This window comes from Canis lupus, chromosome 5 (genome assembly GCF_003254725.2).
Source record: "Canis lupus dingo isolate Sandy chromosome 5, ASM325472v2, whole genome shotgun sequence".
NCBI lineage: Eukaryota > Metazoa > Chordata > Mammalia > Carnivora > Canidae > Canis > Canis lupus.
The window spans coordinates 54,194,819-54,218,767 of NC_064247.1; the positions used below are offsets into that span (position 1 = coordinate 54,194,819).

At 37.9% G+C, this 23,949-nt stretch overlaps 1 protein-coding gene across 3 annotated transcripts in view; it reads left to right on the forward strand.

Moving 5' to 3' along the window:
* The window catches only part of USP24 (ubiquitin specific peptidase 24), a 137,241-nt gene that overhangs the window by 20,029 nt on the left and 93,263 nt on the right, over positions 1-23,949 (forward strand). For 2 of the 3 annotated variants that reach the window (XM_025427762.3, XM_049110406.1), the window contains exons 2-7: positions 11,155-11,320; positions 12,661-12,728; positions 16,523-16,666; positions 17,289-17,411; positions 22,623-22,658; positions 23,009-23,074. In XM_025427762.3, coding sequence (XP_025283547.1) covers positions 11,155-11,320; positions 12,661-12,728; positions 16,523-16,666; positions 17,289-17,411; positions 22,623-22,658; positions 23,009-23,074 — 603 coding nt within the window. The remainder of the gene's footprint in view (positions 1-11,154; positions 11,321-12,660; positions 12,729-16,522; positions 16,667-17,288; positions 17,412-22,622; positions 22,659-23,008; positions 23,075-23,949) is intronic. The other variant, XM_049110405.1, reaches the window with a different exon arrangement.

Consider the following 23,949-nt stretch of genomic DNA (forward strand, 5'->3'; position numbering starts at 1 on the left):
TAGAAAATTTTGACATTAAAAAGTAACATTGAGTTGTTTGCAAGCTCATTTCTCTGTTGCCTTGTGTGCGTCTCCAACGACTGGTGAATTTACCTGAATGTTGTAAAACCTCTTTTAAAATTGACTGGTTTTGAAATAATACTCTCTGTAAGAGAGTACTGGGAGTATTGCTCCCCTTAAACTTCTTCAGCTGTGTATACCTCCTTCCCACTGCAGATGAGTGCACAGCATCCACAGGCTAGCTTGGATACCCCCCCTTCCCTGCTTTACATTCACAATGTCCTCTTTAAAGGCAAGAATTGTGTCTTTATTGGTTTCTTCATTGCTGAGCACTTTGGCTGGAACATAGCAAACTATTGATAAATATATTTCTAATCAATATAGAACTGGTAATCATTAATGGTTACTTGGGTATCATTTAGCTTTGGCATCTAATGAGAAAATAGTATATTATATTCCTTAGTTCTTTTAAGAACTAAGAAATAAGCCCAATGCCTTATTTCTGTTGGGAGCTATTTTGCAACAGGATAATTTTGAGCCGCTTTGCATGTGTTCTCTTGCTCAATAGGTAATTTTTGCCAAGGACAGGCTCTACTCAAACTGATGACTCAAAATATTAAACCAACCTGAATATGGGTTCATGTCACTATTTCCTCCTCTCTTTTGATTCCCTGTCTCTCTGTGTTGGCAGCAACCTCCTCAAAATGCAATGCTGCTCTGTATCATTCGTTAAGTTAGTGTACACAGTCTGTTCCTTTTTTTTTCAAGATCAAAAATGTTCACTGCTTAGGAGGCAACCTGAGATTTTTCACCTCTTAGATCTCAAATATATTATTTTTTAAGTTGCTGTTTTAAAACTGTCAAATGGACATATGTAGCATTTTTATTATAGATCATTAGGTACAACTCTGTTTTGAAATTCTTAGATTTATTTATATGTTTATTCATGTTTAATGATGCTAATCACTGAATTCCTTCTTGTCAATCAACTTTTTAAAATAACAGCTTTCTTGAGATGCAATTCGCATACCATAAAGTTCATTCTTTTAAAATGTGCCTTCACAGGGTTGTGCAACTATCGCTGTTCTTTAATTTTAGAATATTTTAGTCACCCCCAAAGAAACCTTATGTCCATTAACAACCTCTCCTTTTCTCCCTTCTTCCATCCTCTGGCAGCTACTCATCTGCTTTCTATGTGGCTGCTACTAATCAGCTTTCTATGTGGATTTGCCTATTCTAGACATTTATATAAACAGAATTGTGTAATATGTGACCTTTTGGTCTGGCTTTTATTTATTGTAATGTTTTTGAATGTCATTTATGTTATAGCATGTATCAGTATTTTGTTTATTTTTAGGGCTTAAAGCATTCCATTATATGGACATACCACATTTATTCATTAGTTTTAATGACATTTGGGTTTTTACCACTTTTTGACTTATTGTGACCACTGCTGCTGTGCACATCATGTATAAGTTTTGGTGTGGACATATGTTTCATCTCTCTCGGTGTATCTTGTAAATATATCAACAAGTATAATTGCTGTGTCCTGTGGTAACTATGATTAACTTTTGAGGAACTGCCAAACTGTCTTGCAAAGTGACTGCACCATTTTATATCCTGACCAGCAATGTATGATGGTTCCAGTTTCTCCACATCCTCACCAATACTTATCTTTTTAATTTTAGTCATTCTACTGTACCTGAAGGTGGCATCTTTGGGGTTTGATTTGCATATGCTTGAGGGCCAAGGTCTTGAGCATCTTTTCATGTGCTAATTATTGGCTACTTGTGTATCTTCTTTGGAGAAATGTCCATTTGTTTGTTTGTTTTTTCACGTTGGCTCCATGCCCAGTGTGGAGCCCAGTGCAGGGCTGGCACTCACCACCCTGATATCAAGACTTTAGCTGAGATTAAGTTGGATACTTAACTAACTGAGCCACCTAGTTGCCCCGGTTTGCCCATTGTTTATTGAAGTGTTTCTTTTTTTATTGCGGAGTTGTAAGAGCTCTTTTTTAGATAAAAGTCTTTTATCAGATATGAAATTTGCAAACGTTTTCTTCCATTCTATGATTGTCTTTTCAATTTCCTAATGACGTCTTTTGATGCATAAAAAGTTTTTAGTTTGATGACGTTCAGAATCCAACATTTACATATTTTTGCTTTTGACATTTTTTTTTTTTGGTGTCCCACCTAAGAAATAAGTGCCTAATCCAAGGTCATGTAGATTTATTTCTGTCTTACATTTTGAGTTAATTTGTGTATGTGGTATGAGGTGTAGGGATCAAGTTTCATTCTTTTGCTTGTGTATATTTAGTTGACTCAGCACCATTTGTTGAAAGGGCTAGCCTTCATTGAATTTCATTTATGCCTTTGTTAAAGATTAACTAAATTATATTGTCACCCTTGTTGAAAATCAATGGACCACAAATATAAGGGTTTTATATTTATGAAACCTTTATTCTTTTAAAATTTTTATTTTTTAAGATTTTATTTATTTACTCATGAGAGACAGAGAGAGAAAGGCAGAGACATAGGCAGAGGGAGAAGTAGGCTCCCTGCGGGGAACCTGATGGGGAACTCAGTCCCAGGGCCCCAGGATCACGACCTGAGCCAAAGGCAGACACTCAACCACTGAGCCACCCAGGTGCCCCTGAAACCTCTATTCTGTTGATCTGTGTATTTATCTTTATGCCAGTACCACATAGTCTTGATTACTATAGTTTTATAGTATGTTTTAAAAGTGAGAGGTTATAGATCCTCAAACTTTATTCTTTTTCAAGATTATTTTGGCTATTCAGGGTTTTTTTTTTTTTTTTTTGCATTTCTATGTGAGTTTTAGGAGTCAATTTGCCAGTTTTTGCAAAGAAGCCCGCTGGAATTTTGATGGTTATTATTTTGAATCTGTAGACTGGGAAGTAGAGCCATCTTAACAGTATTAACTTCCAATCCGTGAACATGGGATGTCTTTCCATTTATTTAGGTCTTTTAAAATTTCTTTGCTGTAATGTTTTGTTTTCAGTGTATGAGTCTTATACTTCCTAAATATTTTTTTCTTTTTGATACTATTATAATTAAGAAATTAAAATTTCTTAATTTTATTTTAGAATTGTTCATTACTAGTGTATAGAAATACAACTGAATTTTACATGTTGATACTGTATTCTGCAGCTGCAATCTTTCTAAACTCATTAGTTCTAATAGGGTTTTTTTTGGGGGGGGGGTTGGTGGATACTTTAGAATTTTCTGTTTACAAGATTGTGTCATCAGTGAATATAATTAGTTTTACTTCATCCTTTTCAGTAAGAACAAATACCTTTTATTTCTTATTTTGCCTAAGTGTTCTCACTAGATACTTCAGTATAATGTTGAATGGAAGCAGTGAGAACAAACATCCTTCTTTTCCTGATTTTAGAGGAAAGTATTCAATCTTCCAAAATTAAGTTGATGGGCACCCTGGGTGGCTCATCGGTTTAGCGCTGCCTTCAGCCCAGGGTGTGATCCTGGAGACCCGGGATCGAGTCCCACATTGGGCTCCCTGTATGGAACCTGCTTCTTCCTCTGCCTGTGTCTCTGCCTCTCTCTATATCTCTCATGAATAAGTAAATAAAATCTTTTTTTTTAAGTCCTCTTTAAAAAAAAAAATTAGGTTGATGTTACTTGTAGATTGTTTTGTAGATGCCTTTTTATCAGATTGAGGAAATTCCTTTTTATTTTTGTTGAGTATTTTTTTTTATCATGAAAAAGTATTTGATTTTGTGAATATTTTTTTCTAGATCTATTGAGATGATCGTGTGGGTTTGTCTTTAATTCTGTAGTATATTATATTGATTGATTTTTGTGTGCTAAATGAACCCTTCATGCCTGGGATAAATCACACTTGTTCATGTATGTAATCCTTTTTTTATACTGCTGGGTTTGGTTTGCTAGTTTATTATGAAGAATTTTTGTATCTATATTCATAGGAATATTGGTCTTTTTTTTCTATGATATCTTTGTCCATTTTTTAAAACTGTGGTAAAATATAACTAATGTAAATTTTACCATTTTGACCTTTTCCAAGTATAATTCGGTGGCAGTAAGTACATTCCATGGTTCTACAACAATCACACCACCCATCTCCAGTATTTTTTCATCTTCCCAAATTGAAACTATATATACTCAGTAAATAGTAACTTCATATTCTTCCTTGCCTCCAGCCCTTGGCAACCACCATTCTATTTTCTGTATCATACTCTAGTTACCTTGCATACATGGAATCATACAGTTATTTGTCCTTCTGTGATTGGCTTACTTCACTTAGCACTAATGTCTTCAAGGCTCATGCATGTTGTAGCATGCATTAGAATTTCCTTCTTTTTATTTTTTTATTTTTTTATTTTTTTAAAGATTTTTTTATTTATTCATCCATGAGAATGCACAGAGGGGAGAGAGAGAGAGAGGCAGAGAGAGAAGCAGGCTCCATGCACCGGGAGCCCTACGTGGGATTTGATCCCGGGTCTCCAGGATTGCGCCCTGGGCCAAAGGCAGGCGCCAAACCGCTGCGCCACCCAGGGATCCCAATTTCCTTCTTTTTAAAGACTGAGTATACTATTATATGCATATACCACTTTTGGTTTATCCATTTATCAAGCATCCATTGATGTGAAGTAGTGTCTTTGTCTGGTTTTAATATCAGAATAATACTGACCTCCTAAAATAAATTGGTAAGTGTTCCCTCCTTTTCTTTCTTCCTTTCTTTTTGGGTGGACAGAAGAATATGAGGGATTGATGTTCTTAATTCCTCTTTAAGAGTTTGGTACAATTCATCAGTAATGGGATCTGCCCTGGGCTTTTCTTGGTGGGAGGTTTTGATTACAAAGCATTCCTTTGCTTAGTACAGGCCTATTCAGATTTTGCTTCTTGAGTCAGTATTGGTAGTTTATGTCCTAGGAATATATCCATCGCATCTGTGTTATCTAATTAGTTGGCATATAACCATCAATAGTATTCTTTACGGTCATTTTTATTTCTGTAAGGTCAGTGTTGATCCCCTCTTTCATTCCTGGTTTTAGTGATTTTGAATCTTCTCTCTTTCTTGGTCAGTCTAGCTACAGATTTCTCCTTTTTGTTGATCTTTTCAAAGAACCAGCTTTTGCTTTTGTTTATTGTCTCCATTGTTTTTTCTATCCTTTCATTTGTTTCTACTCTAATCCTTAGTTCTTTCCTTCTGCTTCCTTGGGTTTAGTTTGCTTTTTCTAGTTCTTTTTTTTTCTTTTTTTTCTTTTTCTAGTTTTTTAAGGTTCATGGCCAGGTTATTGACTTGAGAACTTTCTTTTTAAAAACATTTCCCTTGGGATCCCTGGGTGGCGTAGTGGTTTAGCGCCTGCCTTTAGCCCAGGGCGCGATCCTGGAGACCCGGGATCGAATCCCACATCGGGCTCCTGGTGCATGGAGCCTGCTTCTCCCTCTGCCTATGTCTCTGCCTCTCTCTCTCTCTCTCTCTGTGTGACTATCATAAATTTAAAAAAAAAATAAAAAATAAAAAAAAATTTTCCCTCTAATCACTGCATCATAAATTTCATTGTGTTCTATTTTAATTTTCATTAATCTCAAAGCATTTTCTAATATCCTTTGAGTTTGTTTTTTTTTTTTTTTACTCATTGTTTAGAAGTATGTTGTTTAATTTTCACATGTTTTTAGATTTCCCAGATTTCTTCTGTGTTGATTTCTAAATTCATTCCACTGTGGTCAGAGAATGCACTTTTGGTTGTAATGCTTTCAGATTTATTGAGGTTTGTTTTAGGACCTATCATGCTCTATCCTGAAGAGTATTCTATGTGTACTTACAAAGAATGTCAAGTCTGCTGTGATTGGGTAGAATGTTCTAGAAAAGTCTTTAAGATTTAGTTTGTAGTATTTAACTCTTCCATGTCCTTGTTGATCTTATCTTGTTCTGTTACTAAAAGTGAGGTATTGAAGTCTCCCAATCATTCTTGTTGAAGTATGTATTGCTCTCTTAAATACTGTCACTTTTTGCTTCCTTTATTTTGAGTCTCTTTTGTTAGATGCATACATTTTTATAATTGTTTGTCTTCCTGATGGATTAATCCTTGATCATTAAAAAAACTTCCTTGTCTTGGGCAGCCGGGGTGGCTCAGCGGTTTAGCACTGCCTTCGGCTCAGGGCCTGATCCTGGAGACCCAGGGTCAAGTCCCACATCAGGCTCCCTGCATGGAGCCTGCTTCTCCCTCTGCCTGTGTCTCTGCCTCTCTCTCTGTGTCTCATGAATAAATAAATAAAATCTTAAAAAAAAAAACAAAAAACAAAAAACAAAAAAACTTCCTTGTCTTTGGTAACCAATTTTCTCATTATTTGTTTTTTTCTGATATTAGTGTAGCCATCCACCCCAGCTCTCTTTTGGTTACTGTTTTCATAGTACGTCTTTTTCCATCCTTTTATTTTATCTTTCCATTATATTGACTATTTTTATCATTATGAAATGTCCCTTTTTATCCTTGGTAGTATATTTGTCCTATATCTTGTCTGTCTGATACTGGTATAACTAGCTACTCCAATTCCTTTATCTGTACATGTTATATCTTTTCCATTGTTTTATTTCAGCCTCTTTGTGTCTTTGAATCTAAAGCGTGTCTGTTTTCCAAAGATAACATATAGTTGGATCATTTTAAATTTTTTTTTAATTTTTAAAATTTTATCTTCTTTTTTCTTTTTGGTTTTTTTTTGAAGATTTTTTTAATAATTTTTATTTATTTATGATAGTCACACAGAGAGAGAGAAAGAGAGAGGCACAGAGACATAGGCAGAGGGAGAAGCAGGCTCCATGCACCAGGAGCCCGATATGGGATTCGATCCCGGGTCTCCAGGATCGCGCCCTGGGCCAAAGGCAGGCGCTAAACCGCTACGCCACCCAGGGATCCCTTCTTTTTGTTTTTGAAGAGAGTGAGCACGTGCACACAAACAAGAGGAAAGGCAGAGGGAGAGAGAATCCCAAGCAGCCTCCACACTCAGTGCAGAGCCCAAAGCAGGACTTGATCTCATGACCCTGAGATCATAACCTGAGCTGAAATCAAGAGTTCAGTGCTCAACCAACTGAGCCACCCAGGCATCCCTAGTTGGATCATTTTTAATTTTTTTAATTTTTAATTTTATTATTTATTTATTTATTTTTTTTTAGATTTTTAAATAAAAATTATTATTATTTGTTCATGAGAGAAAGAGAGAGGCAGAGACACAGGCAGAGAGAGGAGCAGGCTCCATGCAGGAGCCCGATGCGGGACTCAATTCCAGGACCCCAGGATCATGCCCTTGGCCAAAGGTAGGCACTCAGCCGCCAAGCCACCCAGGCATTCCTGGGTCATTTTTTAAAATCCATTCTGCAAATCTCTGCCATTTTCATTGGAATGTTAGTCCCTTTATGTTTAACATATTACTGGTAATTATAACTTAATAAGACAAAATTTACATCTGGCATTTTGCTATATGTTTTCTATGTGTTAGGCTTTTTTGTTCCTCTAGTCTTCCATTACTCCTTGTCTTTTGTATTAAGTAGGTATTTTTGAGTATACCGTTTTAATTCTCTTCTTTTTTCTTTCACTATATATATTTTTAAGTTCTTAGCGGTTGCCCTATGGATTATAATTAACATCTGAATTTGTAGCAGTGTAGTTCAGAGTAATACCGACTTAATTTCAATAGCTACAAAACACGGCTCCATTAACAGTTTTATAATTATTGCTTTGTGCATCATCTTTTAAATCAGATAGAAGAAGTAGTGCATTGATGCTTGCTTTATATGAGAGAACGATGGGAGTCTATAGAGGTGGTTATTTCCACATTTGTGCATTTTTAAGAAAGTAAGATCCGTAAAGAAATCGCTTTTACTGGAAGAATATTTATTAAAATGTCAGTGTGACTAATTTTTAAGTGGTGGAACTAATGGTGGGTTTTATATTTTGCTGTTCATATTTTCTGTATTTTCTACAAAGAACATGTATACTTATTTGGTAATCTGAGGCAAAAACGTAAAGGTATTCAGAAGCCAAATTATTTATGTTACCAAATAGAAGGGAGTTCTTAAGTAGAGCATACTAAGTATAATATAACTTCTTTTCCCTCCACTGTAAATACACCCCCACCTCTCTAGATTCACGTGGGTCTTCGTGTGTAAAATACTGAATTCTGTCTGGCTCCAAAATTCTATCTTTGTATATTTATCCGACTGAATTGTTTTATATTAATTTTGAAATATTCCGTATTTACAGAAAAGTTGCAAAAAAGTACATTGCAACTCTATCACAAAAATCTGGAATTTTTATATGACCTTTATTTGGGTTGTTCACATGTTAACATTTTATCACATTCTCTTTATTATTCTTTCCATCTGTATGCATACATATGTGTATGTAAATATGTGTGTCTTTGTTACTGCTTTTCCTGAACTGTTTGAGAATAAATTATGGACATGATACTTTAGCGTGTATTTCCTAAAGATGAAGATACTCTCTTTTTTAACCTTCATATGTTATCAAAATGGGGAAATTAACACTGATCCAATACTAAAGTCCTTTGAAGCCAAGGAGTAAATAAAGTAAAACTAAAACAAAAATTCCTGTTTTGAGATCTAACCCAGGAGCCCATGTCACATTGAGTTATGTCTGTCTAGTCACCCTCAGTCTTTTATGATTTTGACATTTGAAAAATACAGGCTAGTTAGTTTTTGAATATTCTTCATGTTGGGTTTCCTTGTAACTAGGTTTAGGTTTTGCATATTTGGCAGGACTACCACAGAAGTGATGTCATGCCTTCCCAGTGCATCACTTCAATGGGCACATGATAATGTTAAAGACCTTGCCCCCTGCCCCCAGAGGAAGCTCTTAGCTCTATGGTTGCTTGGGTTTTTTTGGCTTATGAACAGCAGAAATTCATTTTATATTGTTCTGGAGGCTGGAAGTCCAAGATCAGAGTTCTAGGGCAGATCCTCTTCTGGGTCACATGCTGCCGCTGACCTTGTAGTGTTCTCAACACTGAAGCAGGGAGAGGACACAGCTCTCTTGTGACTCTTAGAAAGGCAGCAGTCCTGTTTGTAAGCTTGTGTTTTTAGTAGCTGCTGCATTTGATGATTTCATATGTGATGTGATCTATTAACTTCTGTAGAAATTAATGATAGATAATTTGTAATAATGATATAACCTGTCATCCAATTGAATTTTTTTTGTGTGTGTGCCTTAATTCTACTTTGGTCCTAGGTTAATAAATTCAAGCACTTTAACAAACAATTTTGAAAGTACACTAAAATCTTTACTCTTCATTGAGTATCCTCAGGTTCCTTTAAGTAAAATTATTTTGTTTACAGAACTTACTAATTGTATGTATTTCTGAAAAGTATTATATTTTGAAAATTGAATATTCCCCATACATTATGATTCTAAACCCATTTCATCCAACCCCACCTTGCACCTTCAATTTACATTATTGTCTGCTTCAGTTTTAGTTTTTCATCACCTTTCTAGTTTTTGTCTAATTTTCATCCCATGGGCATCCCGGGTGGCTCAGTGGTTTAGTGCCGCCTTCAGCCCAGGGCCTGATTCTGGAAATCCAAGATCAAGTCCTACGTCAGGCTCCCTGCATGGAGCCTGCTTCTCCCTCTGCCTGTATCCACCTCTCTCTCTCTCTCTCTCTCTCTCTCTGTTTCTCATGAATAAATAAATAAAATCTTTAAAAAAAATAATTTTCATCCCAGTTTAACCATGAACCTTAAAAAAAAGTCACATTCCTTTAACTCATATGGGATTGAAAATCATTTTTTTCTGTGTATTTTTATCACTTCTGCCTTGTATTAATGGTCTTTTCCTTAACTGAGGCTAAAAGTAATTTTTTAATGGAATGATTTTATTTAGTAATGATTATAGAGTGAATTGTGAAAATATTTATGTTTTAAAGAAACCAAAGTAGGTATTAGGCAGTTTAGGGGAGGGGCCCTGTTTGCTTTATAAAAAATTACTGTGGTAAGAACTGATGGAAAGTCTGGCAGTTACCCTATTGATAGTTAAACTTTTGTTTGGATGAAGTATTTTTCCACTCGTCAACATATATTAAACACCTGCTTTGTATTAGGCACCAGGTTCTGGAGATACAGAGGTTGTAAAAACCAGACAGAGTCCCCGTCTTCATGGAGCTAGTGGGGGGCTTGGGCTAGTGGGGGGCAAACATAAAATATGTCACAAATATGTGTAAAATTTGTGAGCAGTGCTATGAAAGGGAAGTTGAAGATGGTGAGAGTACAAAATAGAGGAACTCAGTATAGTTTAGGAGTGCCAAAAAGGCTTTTCTGAAAGAGTTAAGGATGCACAGGAGTCATGTAGGTTAAACAAGGTAGACAAGTGAATTAGGAATAGTGGCATTGCCATGTAAGTGGACAGAAGTAGATGGATTTGAGAGAAATTTAGGGGGTCTCATCACCAGGTCTTGAGAGGGATGAGAACAGGGTTTTAAGGAGGAGTCCCTGATTTCTGCCTGTGGTGCCCTTTACGGGGATGGAAAACACCAGAGCCTTGCACTGAGGTTTGAGAAGCTTCAGTATTTGTTGGCCAGGAGGAGGGAGTGTACCAGAAGAGACAGAACAGCAGAGCCAGACCCCAAAGGAGGAGAACAGGGAGGTGTGCCTATGAGCTGGCATTTCAAGAAGAGGAAGTAGGCAGAAGGCCAGAAACTGCTGAGGAAGAGAAGAACTGAAACCATCCATTGGATTTAATGACGTAGTGGTGGGAGAGTGGGGACTCCGGAATCCATACTGGGTGGCGAGAAGGGGCAGGTGTGAGGAGATGGAGACAGCAATATGGAGAACTCTTTGTAGAGAAACCTCTCCCCTCTGAAAACAGGTGAAGGTGGGTGTCCTCTTTCATAGTGAGAGATTGAAGAAAGATGTGAGCTGGCCTCAGCGATGGGGGGGAGAGGGGGTGCCGCCGTGATGCAAGCTGGGAGTATCCAAGATAGTCTGGCAAAAGATGTGACTGTGAGAAAGAGATGGGGAATCCATACTCCTTGTTCACATAGGCTACCATGGAGTCAACGTATGTTCTGTGCCCAAGTGAGACATTTTACAGTAGTCTCTAATGGGTGTATTTGTTTTCTTACCATAATCCCTTTTTGTCAGAAGAATGATGAAAATGGAAACTGCTCAGGGGAAGGAATTGAATTCCCTACAACGAATTTGTATGAACTGGAAAGCCGAGTTTTGACTGATCACTGGTCCATCCCTTACAAGCGGGAAGAATCACTAGGCAAATGCCTGTTGGCGTCTACCTACCTGGCCAGACTTGGTAAGTTCTCACACCACAGGACACAGGAGGAGGAGGCTGGTTTGTTTGTTTTGATAGGAGGCCTAACATTAATCTTCACTCTTGTGTAATATTTGCCCATCTGTATAATATTTGATCATTTACTCTCCTAGTCTTGGTTTAGTCCCTGTGGAATAAAAGCTTTGAATTAAACCAACTGTTTTCTTCTAGTTCCAACACAGTTAAAGAGAGTCTTTAAAATATAATTGAAAAGCTTTATAGAAATTGAAATGAATGTTTTCCACAAAAGCTTGGAGCACTTTAAGGTTTAATTCAGTGGCTTTTTATTCTTTAAGAGAAGAAAGTAATGTTTATTTAGTGAACATTTTTTGCATATTAAATGTTTGGCACTATCTTAAGTGCTTTGCAAATGTTAAACTAATAGAGTAATAAAATATCTCCAGGTTGGAAAATGAGTGTCAATAGAAGGAAGCTTCTAGACTCTAAATATATTGAAGAAAAAAAATTTATTTTTCATACTCAGTTAAAGTAAGATGAATTGGTCCACTGTTTTGTGTTTTTTTACCCCCTCATTAGAAGTGTGCATAGTTTACCACCATGATTAAAAATGAGGCACATCAAAAGGAAATACTTTGACTGGGATCAGATTTAATTCTCATGGCCTTTTATGGCACGTTATGACTGGTTCTCAGCAGCGGCATTTATTGCGTGCCTGTTAGGTGTAGGTACTATGCTATGTGGTGGGTCTGAAAAAAAAGAAAATGTGTCCAACAGTATTCCCAATGATAAGCAAAATCCATTACTAACTTTTTTTAAACTGTATATTCCAAAAAACAATTTTACAGTAGATTCATTCATTGACTTAGCAAATATTTATCACGTATTGTGTGCCAGACACAACTCTGTGCGTTTGATAGCACAGAGTCCATTGGTTTGTTAGGGTAGGGAAGAGTGATTTTTGTATCTATTGAGAATATTTGTGTTTTTATGGAGCTGTTTAGGAAAACAGTAATAGCTAGTAATGAGCTGCTGTTGGTGTTAAGTCAGATCATTTAAAGTTACTCTGATAATGGAAACCTAAGTTCAACCACTTCACTTCTAATTAGTATTTATTATACTATTAATAATTGTATACAAATTAATTCATATTGATGTATTGTGCTGGTAACAGATACACTAATACTGTGACTGTCAGCCTGTTCCTTCATCAGAATATATATATTCTGCTTTTAATAATCCCTTGGGAATCAGTGTTTCTGTAAATAAATAGTTCCATGCATATGAATTTGGAATGATATATATGATTTCTGCAAACTGCCTAAAATCTTAGTAAGGCATATTGTTTCATTTATTTTACTAAGGTCTTTCCGAGTCTGATGAGAATTGTAAAAGATTTATGGATAGGTGTATGCCTGAAGCATTTAAAAAGGTAAGAAAAAATGTGCTAGTCTGTTTTTTTTTGTGTGTGTGTGGGGGGGTGAATAGGCTTTTTGTTTTAGTTTCAGTTTTTTGTGTGAGACCAGTTTTTGAGTCTTGTTCAACTGAGGAATCCCCTACTATGAACAAATTTGCTCCCAGTTTGGGGCTTAGGAATGATTTACTTTTGTATTTGTTTGCACATGTCTTTGGGCAGCTGTCACTTTTACTTCCTTCTCTTTAATTGTCAGAGAATAGGCTAAGACTTACTTATACTTGGAAATTACATATCACACTAAACTGAGGCTTAGGGCATTTAGAAACATAATGCTTATTTACAGAATACAAGCCATTTAAACTGATTGTTGTGCTGAGACAGAAGCAGGCATTTTAAACTGTACAAAGTTCAATTAGATTGAGTATGTTTCATGGCAAAATGGCCTGCTTGTGGCAGCATCTCTATCAGAGGTAGAGTGATGTGCTTCAACCCTTCCGTTCACATCGCTTATAAAGCAATTTTTCTTAACAGGGAGAATAGGAGATCACAGGACTTGTGTTTCTGAAAGCAGTCTAACTCAGCATGATTCCCTTTTCAGGACATGAGCCCTGAATCCCCCAAAGAGCAGGGACAATGTTATAGACACTGTGGTTTTCCCCAGCGCATAGTCCGTGCCTACCTCTGAGAAAGAGCTTAGTAAATCTTTACTGAATGAATGAGTCTCCCTGCTGTCTTGTCCTTCTGGGTTTTGACATCCATTTTTCTCCCATATGCAAGGCAGTCACTAGAATTCTACAGATGGGTGAAGATTGTATTTATCTTAAAACCCAGTAAAATAAACTGTTCATTTGTAAACTATTATTCCCATCTATATCTTGGTAGAATCTCCCTTGATTCAAGGCTTTAAAAATACCAAAATTCATTTTAGGAACAAAAACAGCTGCATCTTTGAAAAAAGTGCAAAATCCTTTAAAATTGTCATTTGGGCAGAGATTACATGGAATCAAGACTTATTTTCATTTTGGGTGAATCCATCTACCATTTTATCGTTTAGAATTATTTTAAACTCTTAGGAATTCTGTTAAGAATTATAGTAATTTTTGGGACCCCCTTGGTGACTCAGTGGTTAAGCGCCTGCTTTTGGCCCAGGGCATGATCCTAGAGTCCTGACGAGTTCCACATTGGGCTCCCTGCATGGAGCCTGCTTCTCTGCCTATGTCTCTGCCTCTCTCTCTGTGTGTCTCTCATGAATAAATAAAAATCTTTAAAAAAAAAAAAAAAAAGAATTATAGTAATTTTTTAAAAAATAGAATTTTTATAATGTACCATACTATGACACATTCTGCTGTATGCATAAATTTACAGAGAAAGAAAATGCAACTTTATTCAGAGTCATGGAAGATATATCAGCGTTAAGAACCTTTAGGTTGGTGATCTCTAGATCCAGAGAGCCCTGTGTCAATGCAAGTCACCAGCAAGTTACATGTTTGGAGTATATTACTGTAACTTTATGCAGAGACACTTCAGAGAACCGTTTTATATTGTGTCCTCAGCTGTTTGTAATAGTGAAATAAATAGTCCAGGGGTTGGTTGCTTGGTTGTTAGAGCACAAGGGTATCCTCTGTTACATTGTTCGGTGTTGTTTATGTAAAGCTGTATATGTTAAATTCTCTTTACAGTTTAGAGCTATTAAAAAGTTTCTCCCCATAAATAAAGCATACTTTAAAAAAAATTAAATCGGAATTTAATTTACAGAATTCTGTGTGCCTTTAGACTTGGCTACCAGAAAACTCAGTATTTTATATAATTGGCATCACTTCCCTTAACTGTGTTTCCTGGTGTGATGACTATCCCTCTACCCTCTTCCTTTGGCTTTTCTTACAAGCTACCTCAAATTTTTCATTAGAAGGAAGGGTGTAAGTAATAAGCGCAACCATATGAATAAGGCGCACCAACGGGGCACTGCTGTCGTGTCTGCCTCCTTCACCTTTTTCAGTCAGGCCAACCTGGATTCTTTACTGTGTGTGTGCTCAAGCAGAAAAGGAAATCTAGGTCTGGCCATAGTGCATAGATTTGTTTAAACCTTGTGCATAGCTTCCCTACAAAGGGCTGTCTGTCTTTCTCCCCTCTTCTGCAAGGTAGGTAGAATTCCTTTTCCACATTAAAAACTGAACAGAGGGGGATCCCTGGGTGGCTCAGCGGTTTAGCGCCTGCCATTGGAGGATCCTAGGGAGTCCTGGGATCGAGTCCCCCGTTGGGCTCCCAGCATGGAGCCTGCTTCTCCCTCCTCCTGTGTCTCTGCCTCTCTCTATGTCTGTCATGAATGAATGAATGAATGAATGAATGAATGAATAAATAAATAAATAAATAAATAAATAAATAAATCGTAAAAAAAACTGAACAGATGAGATGGCAACAGAGGGAGTGGTGCGGAATCCACATACATTTTATTTTGTGGTCACATGACACTTCTTGAATGCTGATTTCTGCTTGATTTTGCTTTATTATTTAAGTATAGAAAGAAGATATAGTTAGGCAAAAAGTTCTTGCAAAAAAAAAGGTAACTCGTTGGTTTACATAAAATCAATCTTACAGTTATTGCTTGTTTGAGCAAATAGTGCAGCTAATTGGTATTTAGAAAATCTGGAACTAGGATTTTTCTCTGCAGCTAAACAAGTTTGGGTTCTTTCAGGCTGCTCTTGTTAAGGGGTTCTCAGTGTGACCAAGGTGGAATTTTTATTGCGTAGTATTTTCCCTCTGAAGGGAAATCTTACAAAAACATGAAACCACCATGCCAATTTGCCATTATTTTATTAAGTGAAACCCTTTGATTTTTCATTCCCCATTCCGGCAAGTTGTTCTTGCATTAGATTTCCCCAAGGACTAGACTGAGGATTGGAGAAATCCACTGATGATTATTTTAGATTCATCTATGCACCTTTCCCCTCCTTTTTAACAAATCTAAGATGCTGAGTGTAAGATGCACCATTGTTGTATGTTTTGTGTTTTATATTTAAGAAAAATAGTTATAAAATGCTAAATGGCTGATCACTTAGGGTTCTTTTAGATTTGCTTAAACATTTTTTAAAATTGAATGTTACTTCTATACATATCAAAAAGGAAAATATAAGCAAACTAATCTGGTAAAATATTTCTAAATTTTTTTTTCACATTCAAAGTCTGGCTGCCATCTGGTCAACAGGTGGAAAGATAAAGTCTTGTGTCTGAGATACTAAAAATGCAACAAGAATGTGTATATTCAAATCATGAAATATAGCATCCATTTCTTAGATTCTAGGAATATTGGTTAATAGTGGCAGCCATAGTATGTTAATTCCTTACTATTTATAAAACAGTGTCACATTTGTTCTATCTTTTGATACTTACCACATCTGTGTGAAGTAGGTAGGAATTTTGACTCTTTAGATATGAGAGAACTGAGCCTTTGGGAACTGTCTAAGGCTATACAGCTAGAGAACAGTAGTAGCTCCCAGATTTGGTCTCAGGTTCTTACTTGCTCTACATCACTTGACCTCCCTTAGTAATAACAAAAAGTTAGAGAAACAAATGAAAATTATCTTTTAAACCAACAGCTTCAGTGTAAAGGAATCAGTGTTCAAAAACAAAACTCAGTGTTGACTTTGAAATCATTGAGCAAGTAGATGGGCTGCAAGCTATGGGTCTTTTAAAGCAAGTCATCTGCATAAAAGTGATATACTGTGTAATAATCTCTTGATTCAAGACTGAACTGATGAACAATAGACTTTTTCTTTTCAAGTTAGACTGTAAAGCGCCCTTTGTTTTTGTAGCTCCTGACTTCGAGTGCTGTTCACAAGTGGGGTACTGAAATTCATGAAGGAATCTACAACATGTTGATGCTATTAATAGAACTGGTTGCAGAGAGAATAAAACAAGACCCGATTCCCACTGGTCTCCTGGGTGTGCTTACAATGGTATAGTATCTCTAAAATGAAGTACTTTGTGTTTTGATTTTGTTTAAGCTACCTACTATCCTCTGACTTAATAACAAGTGATAATGATATCGTTAAAGATATTAATTTAGCTGTTAGGAACCTTACTTTGTATTTTAAAAACAGAGCAACCATTCATTCTGTGTTTTTAGTTTTAGTGAAATACCTTTCTAATTTTAATAGCTTTCTCAGCTCTTAGGATAATTAAATAGCTTTCCCTCATGTTTTCCTGATTATTCACATCATAAATGCTTTCACATGGGGTGTTCCTGTGGTTTGGTTTCTGGCCTTTTTCCCTGAGTAGTTACAGTAGCTATGTGAAGGCAGGGGCCTTTACAGCCCTGCTGCCTGGCTGTACCTGGGGCAGCTCCAGGACACCTGGCCGTGCACCCCGTGTTCCCTCAGAGTGGATGCTGGGCAGGATAAGAGAGCTCCGCTTCATTCATCCGTTCCCCTGCACTAGCTCAGGAACATGTGCTGTTGGGATATTTGAGAGATTCCATTACCTAAGTAGTCTGAGGCTATTTTTCTGTTTTTCTAACGCTAATATTTTTTGCTATAGAAATAGATAATAATAGTGCTTCTCTGTTCTCTTTGGATCTAGGCTTTCAATCCTGATAATGAGTACCATTTTAAAAACAGAATGAAAGTATCTCAAAGGAATTGGACAGAAGTGTTTGGGGAGGGAAATATGTTTGCTGTTTCACCTGTGTCTACTTTCCAAAAGGTAAACATGTGGTCTTGTTTCGTCATTTTATAGAGAAATGTATTGAGAAAAACTTTCTGTGCTATAAAAATTTACATGGAAGGATTAAAACAGTCTGTGAAGAATGACAGATATTCCATATGGCTCATAAAATTGCTTAACTTTTTTTTCAGATATTGCATATTTTCCACAGCTATTAACTCACATCATAAAGAATTTTATAGATTTGAAATGATGTTTAGTGAAATGCAGAATGACTGCATGACATCAAGTGCCCTATTTATTGAATTGTCAAAACCCCAGTTTAATGGGTGTCCCAGTTTCTCAGAGATGTTTGAGAGGCTAGAGCATTTGAAATTGAAATGACTAATTATGCCTAGAAAAAGTAATCTAGAAGATAATCTCATGTATCATTTTCTTTTAAGCTCCATGAACATTAAAGCTTTGGGGTTGTTTCAAGCCAAGAACCTATTATCTTTTTATTTAAAGGCTTACAGTGTGCCCAATAACATTAAAAGGAGTACATAATTTAAACACTGTTGATTGAACTCTGTTTGGTTTTTGAGAAACAGTTGAAAGGAGTCAACCGAGTAGATAGAAAACTTGTCCATTCCTTTAGTTGAAGCAGAAGTTTAGTCAGCAATCATATAAAGAGTTAAAAGCTGTGGCTCCTAACTTAAGGTGTAGTGGAGGAAATACAAAAGCAAAAACTTTCGGTAAGTAATTAGTAGATGCAATCATAGAACATGAATTGCAGGAGGGAGTGGCCAGTGCCATCTTGGAGGGTCAGGCAGTCCTTCAGAAGGAAGGAGATGAGGGCCCAGAGGAAAAGGCAGTGAGTAGAACACTGTGGTATTTGCTCCCCACAACAGTTCTGTGAGTGAGGTACGATTTTTGACCCCACTTCATGGATGAGAAACTGAGGCGCACAGAGATTGAGTCCTTGCCCAAGTCAACAAATCTAGTCACAGAGAGAACCCACGTAATCCAACCCCAACGTCTATGTTCTATAACTGTATACAGTCTTGCTTCCCCAAATATTAAAACCTCATCTTCAGTTTTGTTGTGAGGGTCGGATGACAACTATCTACAGAAACATTGACCCTGGGGGTTCACTGTCATAAGCAGTCCGCAAATGTTCCTTCTCTTCCCTTGAATCTAAGTGCACGGCATCTGGGACCAAAAAGGATCAGTCTGTTTATTTGCTCTCAGTACTTCACAGGGATTCTCCCTCCTACACAGGCCCGAGATCATCCCCTTTCCTCTTGGCTTCTCAAGCATTTTTCTCCTAAGGTTTTCTGTCCTTTTGTTCAGTATCCTCAGTCTCTTCCTCTTTGTCAGATCATTCCCACTGTGTACATCGTGCTCGTGTATTTCCCAGCTTTAAAAATTCTGCCTTTGATCCCACATCCCTGTCTAGCTTCAGCATGGTTCTCCTCCTCTCCACACCCCACCAGAGAAGATTCTGCATTCTTACCTCCCACTTATTTTACTAATTACCCTAGAAATGTAACTTATTAACAAAAATCACAATTTCATTAATATCTTTATCTTCCTCTGAGTAGCGCATAAAGACCTTGGAATGTTTCATGTGCTCACTCCCCACCTGAATTACTTAGTCTCTGTCCCTTTGTCTTTATCATGCAGTGTCTTAGTCCTCTCCTGTCTTGCTTTACCCTCAGACAGATACCATCATTGTTATTTTATGTGGTGTTTTGGCTCAGCCATATTTGTGTACTGTCTCACTGTGTACCATTTTTTTCTGTATTTCTTCTGCTAGGATCATTTTTCTTCTCTCTGGAGTGCATCCTGGAAAGTGTCCTTTGGTAAGGGCCCATTGGTGGTTAAATCTTTGTTTTTGATGGCCTGAACTTTTACTCTTTCCCATGCTTCAAAGAATATTTTCACTGGGTTTTAAATTCTAGATTGATGGTTGTATTTTTGGAATGTCAAAGACACTATGTCAGTGTCTTCTGGCTTTGATGATTGCTGTTGAGAAGTTGGTGGTTGGTCTGACCATTGTTGCTTTGTAAGACATCCATCTTTTCTCCACAGCTGCTTTTGGACATGTCTTCTTTCTCCTAAATGTTTGGTAATTTGACTGTCCCTTGACTAACTGTGGTATTCGTTTTATTTTGCTTCAGATTCATTGGGCTTCTGAATCTAAGGATTAATATCTTCTATCAGGTCTGGAAAATTCTCAGGCATTATCTTGCCTCTTCCCCACTTGCCTCTCTTCTTAAGAACTTCAGTTGGATACATGTTAAACCTTCGTGTCTATCCTTTGTATCTCTTAGCCTGGATCATATTTCCCATCTGTTTATGTCTTTATGCTGCAAGTTGTGATCATTTCTAGATCTGGGGTCTAGTTCACTAATTGTGGTTCTGTTCATATTAGGTGTGCTGTCTAACCTGTTCATTAGAAGTCTTCACTTTCAGGGACTTCTTTTCATTTATATAAGTTCTATTTGGTTCTCGTTTGAATTTGTTTACTCATTTTTATCTCATGTTTTTGCCTCATGTTTCATTCTTTGTGTTTGTGTTCTGTGTCTGATATCTACAGGTCTGATCCTGCTGGCTTTTACTAGCTTTAACTTGTTTTGTGTCTGTATGTGTATATAAAAAAAAAATTAGACATTTGTGTTTGTTTTCCTATGAAGTCATATTTCTTGGACTTTAATCTAGGAGAATTGTTTGAGCCTGAATTGAAAGTTCCTTCCTTCATAGAGGGTTTACCTTTACTTCTTCCAGTTGTTTGGGAGCACTACAATCTGGGACCACTTTGGAATAAATTCTCAGCTTAAAGTATTTCAGACCATAAGGTCAGTGTGAATTTTTTTTTTAAGGTTTATTTATTCTAGAGGTAGAGAGAGTGTAAGCAGGGGCAGAGGAAGAGGGACAGAGAGAATCTCAAACAGACTCCATGCTGAGTGCAGGGCCTTACCTGGGGCTTGATCTCACAATCCTGAGATCATGACCTGAGCTGAAACCAAGAGCCGGCCAGCCAACCTTCTGAGCCACCCAGGTGCCCCAAAACCAGTGTGAATTTGAGAGGGGCAGCCGTGTGAGGCAAGTCTGTGGTTACAGACTCTTAGAGTTTTTTTCTACCCTCCATCCAGGACCAGAGTCAAGGTAGGCAAGCTTCCCTGTCGTTCTTTCTTGCAGGTGAGTTTTTTCAGTTCACCTGACACCAAGGTGGTAGACCTTTGAACTTCGGCTTTATGTGACTCTCTCCATTTACTCTCCCAGCCCTGCCTTGGCTGTGAAAATGGAGGTCAGAGCTCACCAGGGTTCCATGGCCTGGCCTCAGAGTCTGCTTACCTCACAGGATTTGTGCTTTTCTCTGTTTTCAGCTTCCAAGCACTTTGTGCCAACTCAGATGTATATTTTAAAAGATTTTTTTTGACATTTTTGTCTGGTGGTGTTAGTGATCTTCAGGTAGAGGTGTTTAGGGTAACTACACCGAAGCCCCCATGAACTCTTCAGAGTGTGCCAGTCTGCCTTCTTTCTTTCTCACTCCACTGAAACTGTTCTTGCTAAGGTACCCACACCCTCCATGTTTTCAGAGCCACAGGAAATATCTCTTGACCCCATTAGGAGCAGTGGCCACTGTCAGTTCCTGCCTCCCCAGAATCATTCCTTCCCACAGTTTCTTGCTTGGCTGCCTACTCCGTAAGTTAGCACATGGCCTTTCTTGATAACTTCACCTCCATTCAGCTTTGACCCAGAGCCGTCTTTTTGTTGTTATGCTTTCCCTAAGAACCGTCTTCCATCCTCACAGGTGTAGATGCCATCTTTGTGCTGATGGCCCTTCAGTTCATCTCTCTGTGGCCCAACACCTCTTCTCTGAGCCCACCATACTGGAGGAGCCAGCTTTTTCCTCTTGGTCACTCCACAGATGTCTCAAATTTAGTGTGCCTGCAGTGGGGCTTCCTTTTGTCTCCCAGCCTGCCTTCTTGTCGCCGTCAGTAAACAGCATCACCATCTACCTAGGTCCTAGAGCCAGAAGCGTTGTAGTCCCCCATGATTCATCCCTTTCCTTAGGACCCACCTCCAGCCATAAACGTGTCCATGAAGTTCATCTCAAAGGTATTCAGTTCCTTCTCTCTGTCTCTGCTACCTTCCATCCTACTTTTGCCACCATCATGTTATAACTAGTTACCTCACTAGTTTTCCAGCTGCGGCCTCTTCCTTTAGCTCATGTGCATCCATTCCATTCCATCTGCCACATAACTGCAAAAGTAGTCATCTTACAACATAAAATGTGCCACTTCCTGGGTTAGACACTTTTGTTGCTTTCCTTCCAATCACAGTCTGCACCTTTCTGCATGGCCTGGACTTTGCCTCTCTCTACAGCTTCCCCTGTGCCACTCCCCAGCCTGCTGTGTCCCAGCTGGGAAAGACCTTCCTGGTTCCCCTTCATGGCCTTCCCCAAATGGCACCTTTGCCACTTCAGCCTCTCTGCCTGAACTTGTTTGAATGGCTTAAATCGGTCCCATCTTATAGGATCCAGCTTGAAGACCACCTCTTCAGAGGGGGTTTCTGTGACCACCACTCTCCGCAGAGTCAGCTCCTTCTGTTTCTCATTTGAGGACCTCTTTGTGGTTTTTCCTTTTGTGGGACTAAGCACAGACTGAATTATGTTAGGTATGTGTTAGTTTACCTGTTTTTGTTGACACTGCTATAGGATAAGCTCCATGAAAGCGGGGACCACATCTCTCCCTAGTCACTGTTCCCCCAGAATGGTATTCAGCACCCAGGAACAGTGAATGCTTAGAAAAGGGAAGCAAAAAGGAAAAGCAGAGAAAAGAAAGCAAGTGCTCCAGAGCACCAGTTAGTGGGATGGCTAGAACTGAAGCTTAACCTCTTTATTGGCGGGGATTGGTTACTCTTGAACTTAGTAATTCTTAATTTCTACAATATAACTTAGAGAATTTAACTCAAGTTCCTGCACCTTGGAGAGCTTACACAACTGTTCTCAGCTACCCAGAAATGCTTGAATGCTCCATGCTGTAGTAATGCCATCCAAGCAGACTCGCAGACTCCAAAAATTGCATATGGTAATGTCTGAGATTCTAAATGTTAAGAAACATTTAGAAAAGCCTTTTGAAATATTTTTCAAACCTTAATATTTTTTTTTCCTCCAACTTTTCCCTGAGGTTAAAAGAACTACAAGGGCTAATGGGGAAGTTCTCATTTTACCGTCTCAATTTCTGTTTTCTTTTCTCACAGGAGCCTCATGGATGGGTTGTGGATTTGGTAAATAAGGTAATACAACTTTTATTAACACAGTCATGTTTTCCTTCTAATGAGATTGCTTAGAGTTTAGCATTTTAGGTAAATGACAGCTAGAGAGAGTCATAAGGATATGTTTTCCTAAGGAGATGGATTCTGTAGTGCCTCCTTTTTTTCACATGTACTGTTTATACAGAACATCAGCTTTAGGACTTAGTCGGTCTCCTGCAGTCCATCCCAGAAACATTAGAATTATTTTTGTGATGACTCTCTCAAGATCTGTGTTATGGGGAGCATGTTGATAGGGAAGAATGGTAGCCTTCGCTTCTTGCTTAAATTATTAATGTACAGCATTTTAAAATTTGTGCCTTTTTTCTTCTCAGTTTGGAGAATTAGGTGGATTTGCAGCAATCCAAGCCAAGCTTCATTCAGAAGATATAGAACTTGGGGTGAGTTAAACCACTAAATGTGCCCAGAGTGCAAGTTCACTTTATTTGGGCTGGTATGTAACCCCAGGGACACGGTCTGGACAGAGTAAGGGAAACGTTACCATGTGAGTTATCTCTGCGGGAGCAGTTTCCATGGTTCTGATAACCAAAGACATGTTTGCTCCTAATCATAACCCAGTTTCAGTGTAGGGTGTTTGCTCATTTTCCCTTCATCTCCCTTTGCCTATGATATTTGTCTCTTAATTTGTTATGGTTATATGAAATTACCTTGCCTTTTTAGGACAGGGGATATATGGGATGAGTGTATGGGTGTGGAACAATGGCATGGCTCACGTCACACTGTATTTCCTAGTGCCAGGCACAAAATATTCCATTTTAAGGTCATTAGTAAGCTTTTTGGTGTTACAGCGATTCATAGATAACAATGGGCTATTGAGGGAGCTTAGTTAGACTCATCCTTCAGGTGCAATACCATCCTTTTTTTAGGTGACTTCATATTCTCAAAAAAAAGTCAAACCTTGTAAGGGGAATGACTTAATCTTTAATTTTTCACAGAGTGCTGACCTTTTTGTAACTCAGAGACTTTATTATGTTTTCTAGTTAATTAATTAATTGATCAACTACTCATTATGTGCTTGCCATGTGTAAGGCACAGTGCTAGCTACTGTGATGTGATCCTAACAGAAGGTAATGTGTTGAGTGATTCAGTATCATACCTAGAGCAGCAGATACTCCCCTGGAACCGTAGCTGATCAGCTGACTCCCTTGGTCCATCTTTGGGTGAGCGCAATACTAACATCCAGGAGAGAGACTGACGTTATCTTGCCACCCGCTGTTCATCCTGAAAGATCAGATGTCTGCCAGTTCATAGATAC